We start from the raw sequence: 26,361 nt of genomic DNA, 5'->3' as shown, positions 1-26,361 counted from the left end.
AAAATATGGTCAAATTAAAGCCTTTGAAAAAAATCAGTTCATTCATGCTCAGTAGAGATTTACAAGAGTTTAACAGGTAAAATCTGAAAATCCTGTCTTCACTGAAAATGCTCAGGCTTCTCACAGCTCCTAGTGCTGACCAAACTCCTACTGTTATCAGTTACTCCAGTAGCTCAAGAGGTAGAGGTCTGTGGCTCTGAAGGTTCTAACCCTGTTGATGAACCTGATGACATATGCTTCTCCCTCCCAGTTTACTTACAGAACAAAAATAAAAAGCAAAACTCCACTACATTAAAAACATTATTAAGGTGGTGAAGTCAAGCACTCAGAAGTTGGGAAATGCCAGAATTAAGGTTGCCTGTGCCTAGGATCCCTGCCTCATTCAGTGCACAGAATGAATGCTGTTCATGTAATAAACAGCTGTTCAATCTTTTATTTTAATTCATTGTTGTTCACTGCACACTATTCAAACCCTACACTGAGGACATAATTAAGTTCCTCATGGACTATGGTGCTCATCACTTCAGAATTTGAGAGCTTCCCAAACATCAATGAATATTGCCAACTCTCAACTTTATAGTGAGAGAGGCAATTTTGGTGCTTCCTGTAGGAGCTCTTACCAGAGGACTTAACTAATCTCAGTACCCCATTGTGCTAGGTCAGTATAAAAACATAGCAAGAGACAGCCCTTAATCCTACAATCTACTGCAAAGCATGGTGAATTTGGGACATGAAGCTGGAACTGGGATTCAAGCCCATCTTATGAAGAGGCTGCTGAAGTATCAATTCCTACTGAGATAGGGAAGAGTTAAATTGTTGATCTACAGGTGAAAGGTTCTATAATTCATTAGAAATGCCCCGATGTATGCAGTCCACTGTAAATCTAATGTTACACCTTTGAGAACAAGGCTTGCTTTCTGAAAAGATGGTTTAATGAATTTACAGGTGTGATCTTTTTGGACACCATCAGGGTATTCCACTTTCTGGACAGAAAGGCAATATCTTCCACACTTTGTTCTCAGTCTGAGACAATGTCTCCATTACGGATGCCCACTGGCACAGCTACAGCGCTGCAGCTGTGCCCCTGTAGCACTACCGTGTAGCCCAGTGGTGGGTAGCCTGTGGGCTGCATGCGGCCCATGAGGGTAATCCTCTGGGACAGACAGTTTGTTTACATTCGCAGCTCCCAGTGGCTGCGGTTCGCCATTCTCGGTCAATGGGAGCTGGGGGAAGCGGCGGCCAGCACATCCTTGTGGCCCATACCGCTTCCCGCAGCTCCCATTGGCCGGGAATGGCGAACCGTGGCTACTGGGAGCTGCAGGCAGCCGTGCAAATGTAAACAGACTGTCTGGCCTTCTGCCAGCGGATTATCCTGACAGGCAGCAGGTTGCCCACCACTGGTGTAAACACTTGCAACAGTGATAAAAGGGGTTTTCTGTCACTGTAGTTAATCCAAGCTCCAAGAGGTTGTTACCTAGCAGCTCTGTGTCCTTGGGCGCAGGACCCAGCCTGTCTGATTCACAAAAGACCATCCCCCCCGCCACCCCAGCCTCTGCTTGAACCAAATCTGCATCAGAAGAAAGCCTTACAAAAAACAATGAAAAGGCAGTGGGAGACACACCTAAACCACTGGGATAAAGATGACTGGATTATGGAAACTCCCCTAGCTTCATTTGCATCAAAGATGGGACAAGGAGGCATCTCCATTAGCATACAGAATGGAGAACAGAGATTCCAAGGCAAGAACCACAGAACTCTGGGACCAGGAAAGCACTGCATGATGGGGGATCTCTGCTCCAGATGTTAATGAACACACACCCAGTTCAGTAGTTATCAGACCAATTTTAGTAATAAATCCTTTGGTATCCAAAATAGTGAAGCTCCCTAATTGCATTGTGACTTCCCTCCAAGGAACACCGCCCACAGCTAGAAATGATCAGCTCCCATTGTCTAGCCTGAACAAAACATCTTTGGTATACTCTTGAGCCATCAGTTTACATATAAACAAATTTAGTATTTTCCCTTGAACCATTGTTTTTTCTCCACAAAAACCCCTATCCATGCTCAAGTAAGTGTTCTGATGCCTGGATCCAAAATCTGCATCAGTTCCATTGGGGACTTCATCTTCTCCTGACTGATCATGCTGGGGCCTCTACCTGTCTCCAGCACTCTGGACCCTCAGCTACCACCTGGGATCCCTGATCGATTCAATCTTCACGGAGTGGTGAGAACCTCTCTAGGTATAGTCTTCTGACCCTGACTTATGTGATCAGTTATAGTTTTGTAAACCTGACTTTTATAATCAAATTTAAGTTATAATATTAAATCTAACTGTTCTTTTTTTTGTTTTTTGGCTCGCCTATGGTTATTACCTGGCAATAAATAACTTTCATGATTAAGCTGGTTGCTTCTCTCTTCCCCCCCACCCCACTCCTGTTTGTGTTTTTTGGTTTTCTCATTCGTTCTGCAGCAATGCTCCTCGTACCTAAACTAAAAGATTCCTGCAGTGCCCAAAAATCCTGTGGGGTTTGCTCATCAAGTGGGTTACTACCAGAACAATTATAACATGAAAGTGGGGATAGAGACGTGCCAAACCTAGGACATATGAGAGTGGCAGCTTGGAAGTGCTGCTCGATCCAGTCTGCTGAGTTGAGGGGCATATGAGGGTGGCAGATCGAAAGTGATGCTTGACTCAGCCGGCTTAGGCATGCTCTATTCTGGTGCGGTGCCCAGGGCCTATGAGGGGGACAGCTTGGAGGTGCTGCTCGACGCAGCCTATGAAGTCCAGGGATATATAAGGGGTTAGCTTGGGAGTGCTAACTAATCTGGTCCTCTCAGATGTGCTCTGTTAGTGTGTGTGAGCGCGCGTTCGTTCGTCTGATTCTGGGGCTGGAAGAACCTAGCCCTGGGGAACCTAGGTCCTGCAGGACAGCTCCATTGTGAAGGAACTTGCAGCAGGGAGAAGTAGAGCTCCGTTTGAGAACACAAGTGACAAGCAACACATTGATAGCAACACCATCAACATGGTGGTGTCTGCACGAGGGCTTAGGTCAGCTTACATCTCTTAGGGGTGTGAATTTTTCACACCCACTGAACAATGTTCACCTACGGTCAACCTAAGTTTTAGGTAACCAGTTTAAAATGCACTCTGAAGGCTTGTCTTCACTGCAAAGTTAATTTGAGCATTGGAATCATAGAATATCAGGGTTGGAAGGGACCTCAGGAGATCATCTAGTCCAACCCCCTGCTCAAAGCAGGAGCAATCCCCAATTTTTGCCCCAGATCCCTAAATGGCCCCCTCAAGGATTGAACTCACAACCCTGGGTTTAGCAGGCCAGTGCTCAAACCACTGAACTATCCTCCCCCCCACCATTAGTCCTTACTCAAGTCCCGACCATTAACAAAACCCACCCCCATCTCGAGTGAGGGGATGCTTTTAACTCAAGTGGCTGGCCCAAGAATGGGTATATGCTAAAACTAGAGTGGACACAAACTGTCAGCCGTTAACATGACCATTTGGTAGTTTGGACTACTCGAGTGCAGCTAGTTCATGATGTATTATGGCCTATTCATATTAAAAGAAGGGAAGAAGAGAGGTCAAGAGTAAATCCTGTTGAACTCAGTTATGAAATAACATTATATTTTGGTTTACTAAAGGATGCTAAGTGAGGAAGTTTTATAAAGGATCAGAATACAAGGTTAGGAGGTTATTGGAAATGGGCTGGAAGTATTCTAATCAAAAGCAAATCTATTTCACTTGTTATTTGGTAAGTTTTCCCAAAATTTTCTTTTTATTATTCTTTGGATTTGATAGCTGCTTTCAACTACCTGAAAGGGGGTTCCAAAGAGGATGGCTCTAGACTGTTCTCAATGGTATCAGATGACAGAACGAGGAGTAATGGTCTCAAGCTGCAGTGGGGGAGGTTTAGATTGGATATTAGGAAAAACTTTTTCACTAAGAGGGTGGTGAAACACTGGAATGCGTTACCTAGGGAGGTGGTAGAATCTCCTTCCTTAGAGGTTTTTAAGGTCAGGCTTGACAAAGCCCTGGCTGGGATGATTTAACTGGGAATTGGTCCTGCTTCGAGCAGGGGGTTGGACTAAATGACCTTCTGGGGTCCCTTCCAACCCTTATATTCTATGATTCTATGATTCTATGATTCTACATTTTTCAGCGTACAGACAGGTCATGAAGAACATAATTTCAAGAAATTAAAGAGGTGTGAAACAATTTAAGTGCTGAAAGTTCTTTGACTCTGTCTACAATGAATCAGCTTCATATCTTGATATATCTGAAATTTTGTGCACCATGTAAAGAAAATGGAGGGTCTAGGATATGCGTAATAGACAGGGCTTAAATTTTCAGACAGTAGTTCCCAGAGCCCTCCATGCCCTTCTCCCCCACAACATGCTATAAAAACACCGGAGCGGGGGAGGGACTTGAAAATATTTACCGGGGTACGGCTCCAGACAGCTCCGCTGAATGTAAACCCTGGTAATAGACATTAGCATGTGATGTTATATTCTCTGGCAATTTCTGTAAAAGGAAAATGGTTCCTATGATCCTGATATTAAATGTGCCCAGCTGAACCTGCCGAACTTGCACAAAGCCCCTCAGATACTTTTGCACAGCCTGCAGAATTGAGCATCCCAGCCCAGGTGGACAAACTCAGGCTATTGGGGCTCACACAAGTGAACTACAAATAACTATGTAGACAATGTTTTGAAGTTGCATCTCAAGCTTCAGAGCCCATCCCATTTTCTAGGCTTCAGACCCTGAGCTCTAGCCCAAGCCACATCATCAAACTGTTGTCTACACAGCTATTTTTAGTGAACTAGTGTGAGCTCCTCTAGCCCAGTTCTGTCAACCTGGGTTGGGAGGCTCACTCCTGCAGGTTGTGTAGACATACCCTATAAGGCTTCAAAGGGGTCTACCCAACCAGGGGTCGTGAGCTCATCTATTTTTAGTAGTAGGTCCTATCATGTTAAAATAAGTGATAATTTTCATTTGTTCTCAAGGCAAAATTACTCATCAGATTGTTCTAATTACACAATTTTTCACTATGCGAACATATAACCATTTAAAATGCTATCAGCAGATTTCTGATTTTCAAAACAATTTGCTTGATATTAACTTTACTACATCAATTTATATATTCAGTTTTGTTTCCTTAAGCATGCAACCTTAATACTGCATTAATGAAATGAAATCTTAAAGACAAGTCAGGAAATATGATAATATTTGGATTAATGTTATTATCAGACCCTTAACGATAATTATTCCACAATACTACTGAGGTGGAAGTCAAACTCAAACAACTTAATGGGTCTAAATCAGGGGGCCCAGACAATTTCCATCCAAGAATATTAAAGGAACTGGCACATGAAATTGCAAGTCCAATAGGAAGGATTTTTAATGAATCTGTAAACTCAGGTGGTCATAAGCAATGACTGGAGAATTGCTAATATAGTTTCTATTTTTAAAAAAGGGAAAAATGTGATTCAGGAAACTACAGACTTGTTAGTTTGACCTCAATTGTATGCAAGATCTTTGAACAAATTTTGAAAGAAAAGTAGTTAAGGACATAGAGGTGAACAGTAATTGGGATAAAACACAACTTGGTTTTATAAAAGGTAGATCATGCCAGATCAACCTCATCTCCTTTGTCTAAAAAATCAGTTATCTTCTCAAAGGAAATGCAGTAGATCTAATCTACCTGGATTTCAGTAAGGCATTTGATATTGCTCCACATTGGAAATTATTAGTTAAATTGGAGAAGATAGGGATTAATATGAGAATTAAAAGGTGGATAAGGAACTGGTTAAAGGGGAGATTACAACTGGTCATACTGAACGGCGAACTGTCAGGCTGAATTTCCTCCGGGATCGGTCTTGGGACCAATCTTATTTAAACATTTTTATTACTGACCTTGGCACAAAAAGTGAGTGTGTGCTAATAAAATTTGCAGATCACACACAGTTGGGAGGTATTGCCAATATGGAGGAGGAAAGAATATCATACAAGATCTGGACAACCTTGTAAAACAGGAGTAATAGAAATGGGATGAAATTTAATAGCGCAAAGTGCAAGGTCATGCATTTAGGGACTAACAAGATTTTTTGCTATAAGCTGGGGATGTATCAGTTGGAAGTGACAGAGATGGAGGAAGACCTTGGTGTATTGGTTGATCGCAGGATGACAATGAGCCATCAATGTGCTGTGGAGGTGAAAAAAGCTAATGCAGTCCTATGATGCATCAGGCGAGGTATTTCCAGTAAAGACAGGGAAGTGTTAATATCATTATACAAGACAGTGGTGAGACCTCATCTGGAATAGTGTGTGCAGTTCTGGCCTCCCGTGTTTAATAAAAATGAATTCAAACAGGAATAGGTGCAGAGAAGGGCTACTAGGATGATCTGAGGAATGAAAAACCTACCTTCTGAGATGAGACTCCAAGAGCTTGGCTTGTTTAACCAAAAGATGGCTGAGGGAGATAGGATTGCTCTGTAAAAATACATCAGAGGGATATACCAGGCAGGGAGAGGAGTTATTGACGTTAAGTGCCACCGTTGACACAAGAACAAATGGATATAAACTGGCCTTCAAGTTTAGGCTTGAAATTAGGTGAAGGTTTCTAACCATCAGAAGAGTGAAGTTCTGGAACTGCCTTCCAAGGGGAGCAGTGGGGGCAAAACACCTAACTGGCTTCAAGATTGAGCTTGATAAATTTATGAAGGGGATGGTCTGATGAGACTGCCTATAATTGCATGTGGCCCATCAGCAACTGCCAGTACCAAACATCTCTAACAGCCAGAGATAGGACACTAGATGCAGAGGGCTCTAAATTAGTACAGAGAATTCTTTCCCAGGTAATCTGCCTTGTTCTTGCCGACATGCTCAGGGTCTAACTGACTACAATATTTGGGGTTGGGAAGGATTTTTCCAGTGGGTCAGATTGGCAGAGACCCTGGAAGTTTTTTGCTTTCCTCTGCAGCATGATGCATGGGTCACTTGCAGGTTTAACCTAGTGTAAATGGTGAATTCTCTATAACTTGGAAGTCTTTAAACCATGATTTGAGGACTTCAGTAACTCAGACAGAGGTTATGGGCCTATTACAGGAGTGGGTGGGTGAGGTTCTGTGGCCTGCAACATGCAGGAGTTCAGACTAGATAATCATGATGGTCCCTTCTGACCTTAAGTCTATGCATCTAATGAATATTTCTAGCTAAATATATTCATAACTAGTGCTTGAAAATGTTGCCTGCATGCAATGCAAAGTGTTACAATTATGAAAAACTTGTTTTTTGCATTTCCTGATCAAGTTTTTGTTTATTCATTTTGTTAGTGCATATGTCATTTAAAAAAAATCAAAAGAAAATAAACTTACATTATGGGATCAATAAACACCAGAAAGCACTTAAGTCCATCTCCATGTAGTATGGCACTTAAGCCTGTGCTTAATTGTCAGCATGTGATTGTGTCCCATAGAGTTCAATGGGATTTAAGCACATGCTTAAAGTGAAGCACATGATCAAATGCTGTCGTGAATGGATTTATTTTTCCAGAACTGGGGCCATAATACATTCCATATAGTAATATTATGAAGCTGTTACACTTAACTGCGAGTGAAAAAGACTTGTTTGTTAAACTAGTAGAAATCCATGTTTATTGCAGTCAAACTACCTGGCACAGTTTCTGTGACCATACCAGCTAAGAAAGGATGAGACTCGACAGTTCTCGGATAAGAAACCTCAAAGGAAAATCCAATTCGTATAAAAGAGGCACTAGTAAACCAATAAAAAGCAATGTTCTGCTACTTGCAGATTGAACCGTCCGGGGGTATTGTGCTGTGAGATGGTGGGTGCTTTTATTTTTTTTATTTATTTTTAAGATGTGACCAAACGGATATCCAGATGAGTTTTGGTCCTTTAATTTCTCATGGAACTACTTGAAATTATAGAAACAACAATCTTAGCATTCTGGCCACATTCTACTTTGGGCAATTATATTGTGCGGACTTAAATTCCCCTACCTTTTAAATTGGATGTGGTATAATTCACTTGTCCCATACCCTAAACTTTGATAGATCATGAAAAAGATGGCCCTTAATGCAGCATTTTGGTCTTAAACTTTGTAGAGAAGTAGGAGGAAACTGCTTGATTTTAGGTCTTTTTACAGAATTATCAGGTTTTCAGATCACCAAAGTGAAAATTTTCCTGATTGCCTCTTAAACTCCATTTTAGAGTACAAATGAAGGAAGGGGCTATATAACATAAAAGAAAACACAATGCCAAGAACAGAACGGAGACAGTGAAGACCAGAGAGAAGGGAAAAGGAAGGAGGGGAGACTTTGGCTGTAAAGTTAAGTATCAAGTCAAAAGAAAGGGGTCTAGTTACTGAATCAACCACACATGAAACACCTGCATGCTCTTTGTCTGGCTCCTACCCATAAGTTAAGGATAACACTGCTTAAGCTTAAGAGATGTGGAAAGACCACAACTTGTGATAGCTGGAAGTACAGTAACCATGGATTTCCATCAGTACATCATATGACCTTCTCACTAAAGAATATCTATTTCCTGTGGAGCTCATAAATGCCTCTTATTATTAAAGCCCACACTGTAAAGTTACGTAAGGATTAATAAGAAATCTTCTCTTTGAATAAAATGCTGGTTTAATTTTCAGTCATTAAGACCAACCTCCTGCATTGACAAATGGCTTTTCCTGTGCCAAACACCTGCATTTGTGCTGTCCCCAGTTCTAGTTATTAGCATAAATTGTTGCAATTGACTTAAATCCCATGAGCTTCATTGGTTGGTATATTCTGGGAAGGCATCAAATGCTTGTCTTTTTCAATCAAATTTCTGTGTATGAATTAAAGTTTTCGTGGCTCTGATCCCTCCTAATTAGAAGGATGTGGGAAGTCACAGAGAGAAACATGAGGCACTCATGCAGAAAAGAACTAGCCCTGCCACTGTTTACTCACGCAGGGGGTTAATCCTGCCATCACCAATTTGGCAGACACATGACTGCCCCAAAGGAACGGATAGGGGGGAAAAAATAAATATTGTGGATACCTCATTTCCATTAAGTCTGTCACTAATGGTTTGCTGACTTGCCTACCAACTTAAAGTGCAAGCAGAAGGAGCAACTCCGACTTAAGTAGTAAAAGGAGTATGATTTTCTGTTTTTCCACATTTTAAAAGGGATTTCCCAAATCATAAGCAATGTGAAAATAAGCCTTTTAAAGAGAGAGATTAATTTTTAATTAAAACACACTGAAGACAGATTTGGTTAGGGAAGAAAGCATTTATTTTCTATTTAATGTCTCAGTGCCTTTATAAGAGCAAAATTAGATAACTCTTTTGCTAGAAAAGCATCTTTCACTCCATAAAGAAATATTAATTTTCTCCCCTACTTGACAAAAGGCTTTTGGTACTGGTACAGTGGTTAAATTTATAGTACTATCTATATTCTTACAGTTTACTTCACATTTTTCAGATTGCTAACCAAATGCATGCTCAGAAAATTACAATGGATTATACAGAGTGATAAATACCCTATCTATCTTCTCACACAGCAGGTCTGCTCTCTTCATATACTTAGAGCAGAGGTGAGCAAACTACGGCCCACGGGCCACATCTGGCCTCTGGGACCGTCCCGCCCGGCCCCTGAGCTCACGGCTCGGGAGGCTGTCCTCCCTCCCCTGCAGCCACACCGCTATGCGGCACAATGCTCTTCAATCTCTTTGGTCACTCGATTACAGACCTAAAGTTGCAATTCTTCAACAAAAAAAACTTCAAAAACAGACTCCAACAAGAGACTGCTGAATTGGAATTAATTTGCAAACTGAATACAGTTAATTTAGGCTTGAATAGAGACTGGGAGTAGATGGGTCATTACACAAAGTAAAACTATTTCCCCATGTTTATCCCCCCCACCCCACTGTTCCTCAGACGTTCTTGTCAACTGCTGGAAATGGCCCACCTTGATTATCACTACAAAAGGTTTCCGCCGCCCCCTCCCCCCCACTCTCCTGCTGGTAATAGCTCACCTAAGTGATCACTCTCCTTACAGTGTGTATGCTAACACCCATTGTTTCATGTTCTCTATGTATATAAATCTCCCCACTGTATTTTCCACTGAATGCATCCGATGAAGTGAGCTGTAGCTCACAAAAGCTTATGCTCAAATAAATTTGTTAATTTCTAAGGTGCCACAAGTAGTCCTTTTCTTTTTGCGAATACAGACTAACACGGCTGCTACTCTGACTCCTACATCTGTAATTCCCTTTCTGATCCAGCTGTCCTCCCACTCCTGAAGGCCTATAAGTCCTAGTCTCACCTCAATGCTATCAAAGCAGAAACAAGTTTTAGGAAACCCTCACAATGCATATATTGTTAACCAAAGTAATCACAGAGTCCTATTGTTGCTTGTCTCCCCTTTCCCTTTGCATCTCCTGCCCCCACAGCTCATTGTCCAACTTCTCTTGACATGCAATATCTTAACCCCAATTGTAAGTTCTTCAGGATATTACAATCTATTTCTCTAAAATGCCACACACTATCACTATATAAATAACAATTAAATACAGGACCTTTTCTTGCAAACCCTTGTGACATGGTCAGTCCAGATGGCTATAGGAGAGTAACAGAAGGCAGATATATTAGCCCCAGGCTAAGTAGGTCCCTTTTCCCTCGGTAAGGTAACAGGGAAGGTTCCAGAACAATCAGGAACCTTCTGGAGACAATTAAGACAGGCTGATTAGAACACCTGCAGCCAATCAAGAAGCCGCTAGAATCAATAAGGCAGGCTAATCAGGGCACCTGGGTTTTCAAAAGGAGCTCACTTCAGTTTGTGGTGTGCGTGTGAGGAGCTGGGAGCAAGAGGCACTAGGAGCTGAGAGTGAGAATGCAGACCGTTTTGGGACTGAGGTGCACAAGCATAGTCAGACACCAGGAGGAAGGTCCTATGGTGAGGATAAAGAAGGTGTTGGGAGGAGGCCATGGGGAAGTAGCCCAGGGAGTTGTAGCTGTCGCACAGTTGTTCCAGGAGGCACTCTAGACAGCTGTATTCCACAGGGCCCTGGGCTGGAACCTGGAGTAGAGGGCGGGCCCGGGTTCCCCCCAAACCTCCCAACTCCTGGTCAGACACAGGAGGAGTTGACCTGGACTGTGAATTCAGAAAAATGACCAAGCTGAGGGCTGCCGTGAAGCTCCAAGGCGAGCAAATCCGCCAATGAGCGCAAGACCCACCAAGGTAGAGGAGGAACTTTGTCACACCCTTAATCTTGCAAGTTATCCCACAGAAATCAATGAAACAATTTACAGACTCAAAAGAGAAGCCGAGAAAACTCTTTAAAAGTGAACTCCGCTTTCAAAGCCAAGAGTTGGCAAGCATAATTTTATCAGCAATTTCCTGAGATTAAAATGTTTCAGTTTCTGAGCAGACTGCTTTATTTCTTTAGAGTAGAGGCCCTCCCTCTGCTACTAACTCTTGGTATGTGTAACAATAACTGTATTCTAATTTCTAGAAGTACAATAGACTAAGTTGTCAGACCTTTTCTTACGTGGTTGATACATAAGAACAGGGGTGGGCAAACTTTTTGGCCTGAGGGCCATATCTGGGTATGGAAATTGTATGGTGGGCTATGAACGTTCACGAAATTGGGGGTTGGCGCGCGGGAAGGGGTGAGGGCTCCGGCTGGGGGTGTAGGCTCTGAGGTGGGGCCAGAAATAAGGAATTCAGGGTGTGGGAGGGGGCCCTGGGCTGGGCAGAGGGTTGGCGCGGGTGAGGGCTCTGGCTGGGGATGGGGGCTCTGGGATGGGGCTGGGGTGAGGGTTTCAGGGTGCAGGAGAGTGCTCTGGGTTGGAACTGAGGGGTTCGAAGGGCAGGAGGGGGATCAGGCCTGGGACAGGGGTGTGGGAGGGGGGTCAGAGGTTCAGGCTCTGGCTAGGTAGCTCTGTGCACTGCCCTGTCCGCAGGCAGCGCCCCTGCAGCTCCCATTGGCCGTGGTTCCCGGACAATGGGAGCTGCGGGGGTGGTGCTTGTGGCAGGGGCAGCGTGCGGAGCCCCCTGGCTGCCCCTATGCGTAGGGGCTGGAGTGGAGACATGCCGCTGATTCCGGGAGCCACGACACACACAGAGCAGGGCAAGCCCTCGACCCCACTCCCCGGCGGGTGCTCGAGGGCTGGATTAAAATGTCTGAAGGGCCGGATGCGGCCCCCGGGCCACAGTTTGCCCACCCCTACATAAGAAGTACATCTAGAAAAGAGGAAACTTATTATAAAACTGTAGAAGTTATAGGTGGAAAAGACCTACGTTATTTATGCCCCAAACTAGCAAAGCACTTAACAGAACTTCACAAGTTTAAAAATAAACACATGCTTAAATGTTTTTTTGTTTTTTTTTGAAGTGGGGTTCATATTCATCTCCCTGCTCATTCAAATGCCTGCTATATCTAGAGTAAGAATTTTGCTAACTCCAAGATACATTGAAGCTTAGCAGCAGTACAGATTCGTGTAAACTGCAGATGAATAGCAGTTGGTGGTATTCAAGTACTGATAATACGCATGGCAAGAAGAGCTCCAAATGTCTTTGTCCACAGATGTCATGGTTAGTTTTGTCAGGATATGACCGGAAAAATATTCCAAAAGTCTTTGAGCAGAGGACACATGAAGCTCAGAGACAGGTAAGAAAAATTTAGAATTTTTGTCATCACACATTAGGCATTCTTTTTTTGTCTTGGCTCAGAAGAAAATACACACTGTAGTGGGTGTATTATATGGTGTGTGTGATTGTTCAAAAAACGAATTCTGCATTTCTTTGTATCTTCTTTACCTCATTTCACTTTTGAAAATCTATGTGCCAGTGTCCTTGTCACGTCTTCTTAAAACATTAAAAGAAAGAATGGTCAGTGAAATAAAATGAATACCTAGCATCCTGGCAGTGAAATAATTCCCTTCTCACCCCGTACCTCCACCCCCAAGTATTTCTAGAATACACAGTATTAGAAATATAAATAATACCAGAGACAATATTCTAACTATAAAAGGCCTTCGCCAGGAAATGAACATAGGAAAATTAGCTGTAGAGAAAAGAACCTGAGGAGCAGGATACAATGGGAACAGTGAAAGGAGAAAACATGGGCAAGAAAAGGACAGTGTGAAAAACAGGGGAGTTTGGTAATATAGTAATGCTACATGCACATTTTAAATTTAAATTTCTCTCTTTCCTTCTCTTTTCCTTATAAAATGCAGATAAAGAGATTTGATAATTGCAATCTTCTTACTAATCTTCATTCCAACCATTCATTTCAAAACTTGACTTAAAAAAAAAAACTTTTAAAATCTGTTATCACCTCAAATGTGAAATTTCAAGAGCTGTCATGATTCAGTTAACGACTCCCTTCCCCCCTCCCATCCCCCCGAAACCCCAAACTAACCTGGACGGAGTGCCAGACTGCTCAGAGAGGGTGTAATCACATTGCCTCTGATAGCTGGACTACAGAGCATATAAAACCTTTAGTTAAAACCAGCAGGAGTTCGTGTTTTTGGAATGAAACATTGACCCGGTAGTCCAGACAGCCACAGCCAGCAATCTGAATGATTAACATGACATTTATGTAACCAAAGAATCAGCCTCCTTAATTTAAGTGACCCATTTGACTATAAAAGTTTCTCATGCATTTTCATGATGATTTTTAAATACTTTGGTTTTCTTCAAATGAAGGAAGAATGTTCTTGTAGTTAAAGGTAAATTCTAATCCCAGTTCTTCCATGAATATTTGGAGTGATTTTGGACAAGCCACTTAGTTTTACAAAATACCTAAAATACAAATATTGAATTAAACAACAAAACAGATTTTTAAACGTCTAAATAGGCACTTGTCAACACATTGTTTTCTGCTTGGCAGTTAACCTACATGTGGATGAAATTAAAAAACCACTGTCTTGTGTTTCAGAATAAAACCTTAAAAGTAATATTTTGAATGATGCAAAGTGCAGAGTCCCCTGTACACCAGTTTTTTGTGTATACTTGTATAGGCACTGAAGGCCAAAGTGTTTCAGTGGAGATCTCAGGACAGGATGCTACTCTATCTGGGACCAATTCTGGTTGGTCTCTGGTCAAACTAGAGAGGTGTTCAATTAATAAAGGTAATTTAACATTGTAAAATGATTAGGGATACCTTTGGGTAGTTACTTACAAGGAAGGAGGTCTTTAAATACAGTACTATTTATTAGTTTTAATCCTTACTAAACTAATTATAAGCGATTCTGAACTGAAACCCCCTATACAAATTACCAAAGCCACACCCAAACCCCAACTGAACCCACACCAACTGGCCCTCCAGACCTTGCCTTCAGGCCCTTGTCCCGCAACCTCAGTTGGCTGAACACCATCTAGCCGATCTGTCTCTGAAACACACCCAGGAAACAATCGGTATTCACTCATGCTTCACACCATCCACATCTTTGCCCTGGTGTCCCACCCTGACACCAAGTGGCAGGACCTGCTGCCACCTAAGGAGGACCAGTCTGTACTTCACTCTGGTTCTACTGCCCTCCTGGGATACTAGCTGATGGCTCCTTCATGGAATCATGAGCACAGGCATGTACCTGGCATGGTTCAAGAACTCCCCTGACACCTGTTCTTTCTGTGGCCAGAGGGAGATTCTGGCATACTTCTATGTAAGGTGTGTCAGATTGTAGACCCTCTTCTGGCTCCACTAGAACCTCTTACAGATATCCTGGCTGCACTGTCACCCATACCTCCTTATCTCAGTACACCCCATCCATGGGCCCAGAAAGTCACGAGACCTCATAATCAACCTCCTCCTGGTGCTGGCCAAGTCAGCCATCCATCATAGTAGGAGAAGGAAGCTGAATGGGGCACGGGTGCTCTGTGACTGTGGCCTAATTCCTGTGCCTTATCTGCTCACATATCACAGAGTTCTTCTGAAGAGCATCCACTGACTCCTTAGACTCCTTTAAGGAGCAGTGGAAGCTGTCTGGCATTCTCTGCTTCGTGCGTCCCCATCCCCCCCAATCCCTCATTATTACCCTCTGACTTCACGCCTGATCCTGTTTTTTTCATTTGTTGTCTGATGTAACCACCTGATGCCTGGGTCCAGTGGTTCCTCATTCTTAATTGAGGGGGAAGGCCTTTTGTTTTGGGTAGGCCTGTGCCTGCCCACCCTCAGTGCGTCAAACAGTACCCACACCAACTCTGAAAAAGTCTGAATCCAAACTTTGCAGGTTTACTACCCAGGCACTTCCTTAAAAAAATAACAGACACACAGATTAAGGACAAAACTTTGGAACCAATGCACACCGTAGTGAGCACACTCTAGTGAGCACCTAATCACTCACGTAGTCTCATTGGGTTTCCACAATATGGCCTTAAGAAAAAAATTAGAAGAAAAATAAACAAACCAAAAATAATAGGTTGGGTTTATAAACAATAAATCCCGTTGAAAATGTGATAATTTTTGACTGAATTGCAAAATGAATAGATATATAAAAATAATTAGTCAAGCAATTTTTATAGGGCCTCACAAAATGTTAACTTGAAGTTTAAATTATATTTGTCTTAGATATAAGGCTTGAAAGCTAAACAAAGGATTGCAAACAGAAGGATAACACATTCCCCAAGACAGCAGTGGTACAGATTCAGAGAGTTAGTGGGGTTTGGGAAGTGGGTAGAGGTGAGACTAACCCACGCTGGGTCCTCTAACTGACTGGAGAAAGCCAGCAGGAGGGGAGATCTGCTGATGGCTATTCTCCAGCTTTACCTTTCACCTCTAACACAGGACAGGAACTTTTTAAACCCTGTCTTACAAAAAGGTCTAAAAGGAAGCGGAGAATTTGAGGAAATAGGGTTGAATCCAAGTGCTATTTTCTTTGATGCAATTTCAATAGACTCCCACAAGAAAGTCATAGAGCAACACCTGACACTGCATAAGTGTGTTATGCTGCATTGTCCAGATTCAATGTATGTACATATGATGCAATATCTCTCAATTCCCATATCTCATCCTCTCCCTCCTCATTCCACCCTTTTCTGGGTGATATCTTCAAAGTTCTTTGGTGGTGGTAGTGCAAGGGGTCTGTACACTCTGAGATCATGGTGCTTCGTTCCATGGTCTGGCTCACACACAAATATTAGCCAGTGCAGAGAGTTCTCCTGCGATTAGTACTGCGTTTGCTGGTGTAAGAGTGGAAAATGGCCCAGATGTCATTGAAGATGCCAAACCAGGCTGTTATGACCTATGGGCTGAGTGTCAACATTCTGTTGCCTTGCACAGAAACATGCTATATAGATACCCACACAGCTAGGTGCTCATGAATATACGGTGAGCAAATTTCACTCTCTCAATCAAATAATGAAAAGAACCTCTATGATAACACACTGCAATAATCCAGCCCTCATTACAAATTTTTAGTTGACAGAAAAGAATAAAGAGGAACCATGGAACATAATCAAATCTCCCCCCAATAAACAATAATTTACTTATATTTATACCAAATAGAGCAAAATGCAGCCAGAAAAACAAAGATAAAAATGTGATATCAAAATTATGTTCTGTACAAAGACTAAAATGTTAAGTAGAGCACCTGTTTGTGTGCAACAAAGGTCTTGTATGAAAGGGGGAAGGCACAGCAAAACAGTACACAGGCTTTTACAGCATGTGTTTTTGCAAGGACTATAATACATGTTTTTAATCTATGAAACATCTGGGACCAAGAAATCAATTTGTACCTTTTTTTTAAGATAGAATAGTTTTAAAGTTTGTAATCCAGTTTCTGCAATATAAAACTGCACAAAACTAACAGCACAGGGCTTTAGGCTTTTCTTGGGAATATAAAATATGCAGAATCCTACCAGGCCATATTGCCATGGGCTGTGTTGTCAAGGTGACAGAGTAGCTCCAGGGTTTGAGTGTTGCTTGATGAATCATCAGGGGATTCATGACTGCCTGATTCCAATTCCTTCGGCATCCTCCAAACAGCCGCACATGTCATGACTTTACTGTCTGAAGCTAAGCAACAGAGGATAATGTCAACAGATCATTGTACAGGAGACATACTGTACACATGCATCAACATCTACGCAAATCTTTAAGCAATGCACATCTGCTGTTTAAAATATTTAAAATATTATATTAAGCTGAATTCAAAGAACATACCACACAGATAAAGGCGCAGACCTCAAGTCAGCAATCAGTTCACTGCAGAACTCATAATTAGCATACATTTAACCCACTTTTCCATGTTTTAAAGCCAAAATTCAGTTCTGATGAAAACAGATTTTCCAAGTCCCATTCCCCATATGTTCCTTTCAATTAATGTTAGAAATGAAAATGACCCCTTCTCAAGTGTATAGTTTGCACCTTAATGGTAATAATTTAGCCACAATTTTAAAATTTGTTCTTGTGGATTTGCTGGGTTATCCCCAGTTTGCATGTATGGCACTAAGTCACATCCTTTGCTGTGAAAGACTGTTTAGCAAAGAGAGTTCTCCTCTAAACATATATGCATTCAAATTCCTCCCTTTAATTCCAGCTGTAAAAACAGAGTTTCCAAAAAAGACAAATACAGGATTTATTTTTATTTATTTTTAAAAAGCAGCAACATCTCTTGAAACCCCTTCATGTTTAAATTTGCCTTTTAAAAAAAAAGTGATGTTGCAAAATATAGGTGTATCTATGAGATAAGTCTATCAGCACTAAAGGGAAAAGAATGTTGTGGGACCCATCTTCATTCCTGCACCGTGTGTAGCAATTTGCATCAGTGCAAACTGGGTGTAAGCATTACTAGATCAGAATGGCAATAATTTGCAACCACTTTGCACTGGTGCAAATTGCTATGCAACAGAAAATCTGGTCCAAGGTCAACAAGGGAATAGCACAGGGGTGGGCAAACTTTTTGGCCCAAAGGCCACATCTGGGAATAGAAATTATATGGCAGGCCATGAATGCTCAGAAAATTGGGATTGGGGTGTGGGAGGGGGTGAAGGCTCTGGTTGGGGGTGTGGGATCCAGGGTGGGGCCAGAAATTAGGAGTTCAGGGTGAGGGAGGGGGCTCCAGGCTGGGGCAGAGGGATTCGGAGGATGGGAGGGGGATCAGGGCTGGGGCAAGGGATTGAGGTGCGAGAAGGGGTGCAAGCTCCAGCTGGGGGTGCGGGCTCTGGGGTGGGACTAGGGATGAGAGGTTTGGGGTGCAGGAGGGTGCTCTGGGCTGAGATTGAGGGGTTTGGAGGGCGGGAGAGGGATCAGGGTTGGAGGAGGGGGTTGGCGCGCTGGAGGGGGCCGGGTTGCAGGCTCCGGGCAGCACTTACCTCAAGCAGCTCCTGGAAACGGCAGCCATGTCCCCCCCATGTCCTATGCAGAGCCGCGGCCAGGCAGCTCTGCACACTGCCCTGTCTGCAGGCACTGCCTCTGTAGCTCCCATTGGCTGCAGTTCCCAGCCAATGGGAGCGGGGGGATGGCGCTTGGGGAGGGGGCAGCATGCAGAGCAAGAGCCAGAGCAGGGCCTTGCTGCTGTTTCCGGGAGTGGCCCCAGACTCCACTCCCCAGCGGGAGCTCGAGGGCCAGATTAAAACAGCTGGTGGGCCAGATCCAGCCCACGGGCCACAGTTTGCCCACCCCGGAATAGCAGGTCAGTACAAGATACTGCTGCACACAAAAATCTTACCATTGATGGCAATAGTGAGGAGACCACTAATAGTAGGGGATTGGGTTGGGGGGGGCAGTTTGGGGAAGATAGAATCCCTATTAAAATGGTCTATATGAAAATCCAATGGGTAAGTAATGGTTAATTTAAAAAAAAAACAAAACATTTCCTTTTGAAGAGTCGCTTTGTATTAGGAACAGAGATGAGGGACTTCCCTTTCTGAGTATATATGACTGGTTTTAGTCCGGAGCTATGAACTGAGGCGGTTCTGCTGACTTTGAGAATTGAGGGAAAGGAAACGGAAGCAACTGTACTACAAATCAGTATCTTGGACTAAGGTGTCAGCTACATGGATACAGAAACCAAACAAGTGCATATTACAAAGCAGTTTGACGCAAATATATACGAATTACTTTCCCAGGGACAGAAAGAGTGTAAGCATTTAATCCAAAATAATTATTAATAAATCCTAGTTATCAGTGAGATACAGGAAAAGTAACTAGATAAAAATTGAATGAAATTAGGAAAAACCAATGGAAGAAGATGACAAGCACTTCAAAGGAGGAGGGCTGAAGGGGAGGCTTAATTTACTGTGCAGAGTTCAGAATTTGTTATCTGGTAAATGTATACACTAGGATGCGACAAGAACAGAGTCTGGAATTTGTACATGAATTTGGTCAAAGAGGCGATTTAGAATCATACGGTGTTGGACAATCCCCTTTCGTCTGTTGCTATGCAGACAGACCTGTACTAATTGTAGTGCATGCTGAGTGATTGATCAATATTTAAAACTCAGCAAGTACTATGCCAAATTCCCCACTTCAATTCAATGTAGGTACTGAACAAAAAAGAAAAAGCAACTCTATACTGTATTGATACTTTTCCTTACGAAAGGGTAAAGCATTGCACCTAATACACTACGCACCTCCACCATACAAATAAGAACTACCTACTTAAGCTAAATTTACAGTAAGTTCGGTGAAGACATAATTTCTTGAGAATGCTATGTTTGTGTACTCCGTATCAGCGATGAGAAAGCATATGGTTTAAAAAAAAAAAAAAAGCAAGCACCTGGAGGGTGTCCCACCAGCACTGAGAGATGCACAGAGAATCATGAAAGGAGTAAGCAGCTCAGAAGAGGCCATGGCACATAGACTCTCCAGAGTCTTAACTAGGGTTAAGATCCATAGTGCCTTTGGGGAGAAAATGGCAAGTGGTTTTCAGCTAGATTCTTTTTGGAGAGTGGTGAGTTTGGTATCGTCTTTGGTAGAAACTTCATTTTCATACTGTTGGTGGTGGTGGTGGTGGTTTGGTTTGGTTTTTTTTCTGGCAAACTACCTATGACTAAGTTTGTCTAAAGGTAAAGATCATGATAAACTCCTCCTGCTCCCCATCAAAGGGTGAGGAAGATCCAGGACATCACCACTTTTTGCTTTAACAAATTTAAACCCTCTTTAACATCACTTCATTTCTTTGTCTGAGTCTGCTAGATGATCCACTATTATTATTTATATTTGTAGTGTAACCCACACACCTTCTGGGTGTGGCGTTCTGTCCCATCTAGTGGCACCAAGACCACTTAGAGCAGAGGTGGGCAAACTACGGCCTGCGGGACCTTCCTGCCTGGTCTTTGAGCTCTCATCCTCCCCTGATGTCCCCCCACCCCTGTGGCCTCAGCTTGCCATGCCACCCGCACTCTGGGCAGCGGGTCTGCGAGCACGTGCTGGGCAGCGCGGCTGCGAGACCCACCGGCCTGCCCTGGTGCCCTAGACTGCGTGGCGTTGCGACTGCCAGTCCTGGTGCTCTGAGAGGCATGGTAAGGGGGCGAGGAGATTGGATAAGGGGCAGGGAGTCTCCGGGGGCAGTCAGGAGACATGGGGTGGTTGGATAGGCGTGGGAGTCCCGGGGGGCCTGTCAAGGGGGGGAGGTGTGGATGGGGTGGGGGCAGTCAGGGGACAGGGAAGGGTTGGATAGGGGGTGGAGTCCCAGGGAGGCAGTTAGGGGTGGGGGTTTCCAGGAGGGGGCAGTCAGGGGACAAGGAGCTGGGGGGGGGAGGGTTGGAAAGGTCAGGGGTTCTGAGGGCGGGAAGTGGGAGGGGGCGGATAGCGGGTAGGGGCCAGGCGGTTTTGGGAGACACAGCCTTCCCTACCCGGCTTTCCATACAGTTTCGGAATCCGATGTGGCCAAAATGTTTGTCCACCCCTGACTTAGAGAGTTAAATGAGTCTGCTCTACAGCCTTGACTAACAGGCAGTTGGCTATTAGCTCATGCTGTAGAAGCTCATGCATTGAGCGCCAGTGGTCCCAGGTTCGATCACGCCTGCCAACAACCGGGGTCTGTCAGCATTACAGTAGTACTCAAGTGTGCTAGGCACTAAACATACGCACAGAAAGGCTTCTCTCTCTGCCTGAAGAGCTAATAGTCTAAAAACAAAGACATTTTCCTGCAGTCATCTCCAGACTGCAATGGCTATAAGCGGAAATGAGTGTACCCTAAATGAGCTGGTTAACTGAGACAGTGCCCATATGCAGCTTTACACTATCTATTATTTACTGAAAAACATGGTGGAGAACAACTGCACTCTGATAATTTCCTGTTCCATGAAACCCAAAGTGGAGATGCCGGCTCTGGAACACAGGAGTCCAGCAGAGATTGTGATCCAAATTTTAACCCTCTGAAGTTAACCCAGACTCTGAACATGTGAGCAAGACTCCTCAGCCAAGCATCTAAGAAAGAGAATTCTCCTGACCACCTCAATGCACCCTCATTTTGTGCCTTATTTCCAGCTACAGCCAAACCCTGATGCTTTAGAAGATAGCAAACAAAACAAAACAAAACAAAAACAATACAAAGAAAAAACCCAGAATACACCTGGCCAATCGTAGAAAGGGAAAAATTCCTTCAAGAGCCCTGCAGACAACCAGCTTGCACCCTGAAGCATGAGATTTTATTGTATGATTTTATTCGATTCATCTCAGCAAAGAAAGTATTTTAAGCTCTGGAAAATATATCTGGGATCTTAATTTTAACCTCGGAGTATTTCTGCAAATGTTGAGTCTAAGGAAGATAGTGTAACTTGTCAGTTGGAGCCCCACTTAAGCTATTCTCATCAGTTTGGGATTTCACCAAGACAATACAAAAGCCAGCACATCACACAGATGCTTGGAAGAGTAAAGGAAAATAATTACTAATAGCAAAGAGAGCCACCTAACGACTGGAGGGAGAATCTGAAGCGGGGCAAAGTTATCAAAAGCACCAAAGTAACTTAGGTGCTTTTAAAATTTTACCTGCAGCCACCAATAAAGAAAACCCACTTAAATTTCAAGTGTGTGCAGTAACTGGGCAAAGATTCTATCTAACTACAGTAACTATAAATGCTGTCAAGACCAAGCCGGAAATGTGCCTTACTATTGTATGCACAGGAGACACCATTGGGTGGTGAAAGCATAAAGATATATCATACTTCCACATCTTGCAGACTTGGCTATGCCATTCCTTGGAGCCCAGTATACAGTGTCCCCTCTGAGAGGCTGTTTATCTACTTTGATATGATGTATATCAGATGCCATTTGTTCTCCCAAAATGCAAGAGAAGCTTATCTTTTTGAAATGTAATTTGACCAGAACAGATTTACTGCATTAATGGCTGTTATTTTGTAGTACTTACTTGAAGCAGCAATTTTTTTAACTATTCAATTTTCATCTTAAAAAACTGTTCTAAGCTTTGCTACATTAGTGCCTATCTTTATAATACGTTACCATGAAAACTAACACACACTTACAAGGGGGCCCTCTAGCTGAGAAGTCATTTGTCCCTGTTCACTATGGGTACCTCTACACAACTTGTTGCAGTGACCCTCACAGCCCAGGCTGACAGACTTGGGCTAGTCAGGCTCAAGCTAGCACTCTAAATATGGCTGTGGAGACAGTGCTTTGAAGTTATGGCTCAGGCTGGATCTCGGGCTCTGGAGCCCTGAGCCCGGCAAGCCCAAGTCTGCGGATTAGAGCTAGGGGGCTCACTGCCGCCAGCTGAGTAGACATACTTAAAGGAGGAAGTAGTTCAGTTATTTAGCCTTCTCTGGTCCAAATTTACAGAAATCTAAATGAGAAACTTCTATCCATGATTTATCAAGATTAAAAATGACCTATTGTGATTACGCCCTCTTCCCCACTCTATAATGGAAAAAAGCATCAACCTCACTGTAATGACAGTATTTCCTAAAATTTAATATTTACTAAAAATGCTCTCCCCAATGCTAAGGAGATGGAAGTATCTGAATTTAAAGGATAGCAACCCTTCACTTCGTAAGGCAAATGCTTTTGTATGAACCAAACAGATGCCAAAAGGTCTAATGCAGAAGGGTGGCTCAGATTTTCATGTGTAAAATGGTATAACATTGCACATCAGCTTAACTTCATTTGGGAGTGGCTAGGGGATGGAATCCAGTATGCATCGAAGATGGGGAGTCTTCTTGGGACTATACAACTATCTTGCATAGTAGATGCACAAAATGCCCAAACGTATCATCTTAAAAGACTTTATTCATAGCTGGATTTGGAAATGCTCAAGGAAACTGATGGGCCAGTATCAAGCTCTCATACTATGGTCTAGTCTCAAGAACTGTATGTTCCTTGCAAGCCTTACCAGTTCTATTTTTAAATTTTGAAAGTATGCTGAAATTAGATGTTTGGCTGATTTCACTGGTGCAGAAGTACTTAATTCAGAGCACTTTTCATCTTCCCTTACACTCATTTTAATGTACTTATATACAGCTCTAACAATTCATTCCCAGAGGTGTGAAAACAAAATGGAATTGCCATGGCCTCACATGGAAGCAATTTTAGGTATGCCTAGTCTAAGCCTGGGTTTAATTTTCCTTTTATATAAAGTATTTAAAAACAGATAGTTTTCTCTCTGGTGAAAGTACCAGGAAGGCCTGGAATAGATTGTAAAGCGTCAACCCATTATTACAGATGGAGTAAAGTTCTATTGTGGGTCATAACTCCTCAAACCAAATAATCAGCAGCTACAGATCTATAGGAGACTCAGTATAAAATAGCTCCACCTACATATGAACAAGGCTCCCACAGCCAGCTTCTCAATGAATATACAACAAGGGGATCACTAACTGTACAGTACTTGCAGAATTGGCCATACATTTCACGCCCATGTTACTTTGGAAGTCTCTCATTACTTTACATTTTCCATTTTTACTACTATTGAACAGTATCACTTTAGCCCTTCATTTGTCTGTTCCCTTAGAAAAGATGTGAACCTGCACCTTCATGCAAATAGAAATGTATATTTCATTATGCAAGATGCCACCCTATGGAATTCCCTTTGGAGATCTCTGCTACAGTCTTAACTCTCCCCAGTTGTGACATGCAAATAGCTTTTTACCACCTTCTCACATACTATTTTTCAGATACAATATCAAACATTTTTTTCTATAACTTTATACACATGCAGTACTCATCATGTTACACAGTTAAATAATGATTCCAAATATATTTGACGTAAATCAAAAAAATCTTTTCTTTCGAAAACTATGTAATTTAATTTTTATTGTTTATTTTTAGGAAAGTATAAAACAAAAAGGGGACATTTAAATGAATAAAGGAGTTATTACTAATATTTAGATAAAAAATGCAAACATACAAGGCTACTGCACTGGACCTTTAAGGTTCTTTCTTTTAAGCCACTTAATCATAAGTCACATAGCATATTAATTTCTTTCCAAGCAGCCACCAAGCCTTTCTTAGGCCACATCTACATTAAAGGATTTTTCCTCCCCATTGGTGGTAGCCCATGTGTAAATATACAGCTATAGTTACTTCTACTGTTTGTTTTTACACCAACACAACCTGCTGACATTCTCTTTGACTAGACACCATTGGAACACCTATCTTAAAGAACCTTATGAGGTACATTCAAAAGGAACTACTCTCCTGCTCACCTTAAGAAGTCTGTAGATTAGAGTCCCTCAGTAAACCTTAAAAAAGTCTGAAACTCTTACCTTACAAAAAACCTCAGTGAATGAGGCAAGGACTTCTACTGAACGTTTGCCACATTCCCTGCTCATCTTACAAGGCTGAGCCCTTGTCTCATTCACTGTACACCTTCTATACATTTTTCTCTGTCGATCTACATTACTTAAATGCACCCATACAGCATGGCCTCGTTTAGCTGCACACTTTACAAGTAGAGTGAGAAAATGTACTGGCATGCACAGAGTGCAATTTTTGGTGGGTCACAATTCAGTTAAATCAATACCAATTTTCAGTGGAGTACTCAAAAGCACTTCTCAATGAGGGCTATTTCCATGCTATTTCAACTTTCCATCACAACAACTGCTCAAAAAGAAGTTGCAAGAATGTGTTGTAAACATGTAAAGTATCCTATTTTCTCACCCCCAAACATGCTCCCTCTTGGACTCCAAAACAGTTGAATAATATTTGTTCCAACTCAAAGTATTCCCCTTTGAGAAGAGGTCAAGGATGAAAGAAAAATTTGAGTCTAAAAGGTGAACACTTCAGAAAGTTGAAAGCAATGATAAGAATTAAAGGAGAAAGATGTGTAATCTTAGCTACTAGTCTGCTGCTGCTCCTGCTTTACAGTGCATTACATACAGTAATCCACTGGCTCTCAACCTTTCCAGACTACTGTACCCCTTTCAGTAGTCTGATTTGTTTTTCGTACCCCAAGTTTCACCTCACACTTAAAAACTACTTGCTTACAAAATCAGACTTAAAAATACAAAAGTGTCACAGCACTCTATTACTGAAAATTTGTTTATTTTCCTGTTATTACCATATAATTATAAAATAAATCAATTGGAATATAGACATTGTACTTATATTTCAGTGTACAGTATAAAGAGCAGTATAAACAAGTAATTGTCTGTATGAAATTTTAGTTTGTACTGACTTCGCTAGTGCTTTTTATGTAGCCTGTTCTAAAACTAGGTAAATATCTAGATGAGCTGATATAACCCCGGAAGACCTTTGTGTACCCTCAGGAGTATGCATACCCCTGGTTGAGAACTACTGCAGTAATCAACCCACTTAACCAAACATAAGCTAGAATGCAGTAGTCCCTGTACATGCCTCTGCAATGCTACACAAACATCTAGGAGCTGGAAGCAAACGAAAAATGTCAACGAAGAAAGGCAGAACTGATTCCAGATGTATATATTTGTTCAGGACACTTGGAGAGACTTCCCCTTTATGAAAGGTGGCATGGGACCTATTATAGATTCATAGAGTTTAAAGCCAAAAGGAACTGTTGTAATCACCTAATTCAGTAGTTTTCAACCTGGGAGCTGCAGACTATGTCTAATATTTCCAAAGGGCCGCACCTCCATTTTAAAATTTTTAGGGCTCCGCAAATGTAAAAAGTTTGAAAGATGACTGACCTAGTTTGACCTCACGTAAGACAAAGGCCAAAGAGTTTCACCCAATAATTCCTGCAGTTGAGGGAATTATTCTTCCCTAATATGTAAGCAAATACCTCAGGTCCACAAGTTTACAGACTGGACAGTAATGGTTGAAAGAGAGCCATTTACAATCACTACATAGAAATGGGGTTTGTTTTGGGGGCTTTTTAAGTAGAGTATATACTGGAAAGCTGCAACAAGTTGAGCGATTGGGTATTAAGTAAATTTGTATTTGGAGACTTTCTGAAAA

The 26,361-nt window shown here is 42.3% G+C and overlaps 1 protein-coding gene across 5 annotated transcripts in view; it reads right to left on the bottom strand.

Moving 5' to 3' along the window:
- EIPR1 (EARP complex and GARP complex interacting protein 1) overlaps window positions 1-26,361 on the bottom strand; it is a 171,771-nt gene that overhangs the window by 67,984 nt on the left and 77,426 nt on the right. For 3 of the 5 annotated variants that reach the window (XM_048845414.2, XM_048845416.2, XM_048845415.1), the window contains one exon: window positions 16,887-17,043. In XM_048845414.2, coding sequence (XP_048701371.1) covers window positions 16,887-17,043 — 157 coding nt within the window. Of the gene's footprint in view, window positions 1-13,446; window positions 13,546-16,886; window positions 17,044-17,190; window positions 17,209-26,361 lie in introns of those variants that run through there. The other 2 variants (XM_048845417.2, XM_048845418.2) reach the window with 2 other exon arrangements.

This window comes from Caretta caretta, chromosome 3 (genome assembly GCF_965140235.1).
Source record: "Caretta caretta isolate rCarCar2 chromosome 3, rCarCar1.hap1, whole genome shotgun sequence".
Classification (NCBI taxonomy): Eukaryota; Metazoa; Chordata; order Testudines; family Cheloniidae; genus Caretta; species Caretta caretta.
This window is presented reverse-complemented; position numbering and strand designations above follow the sequence as displayed.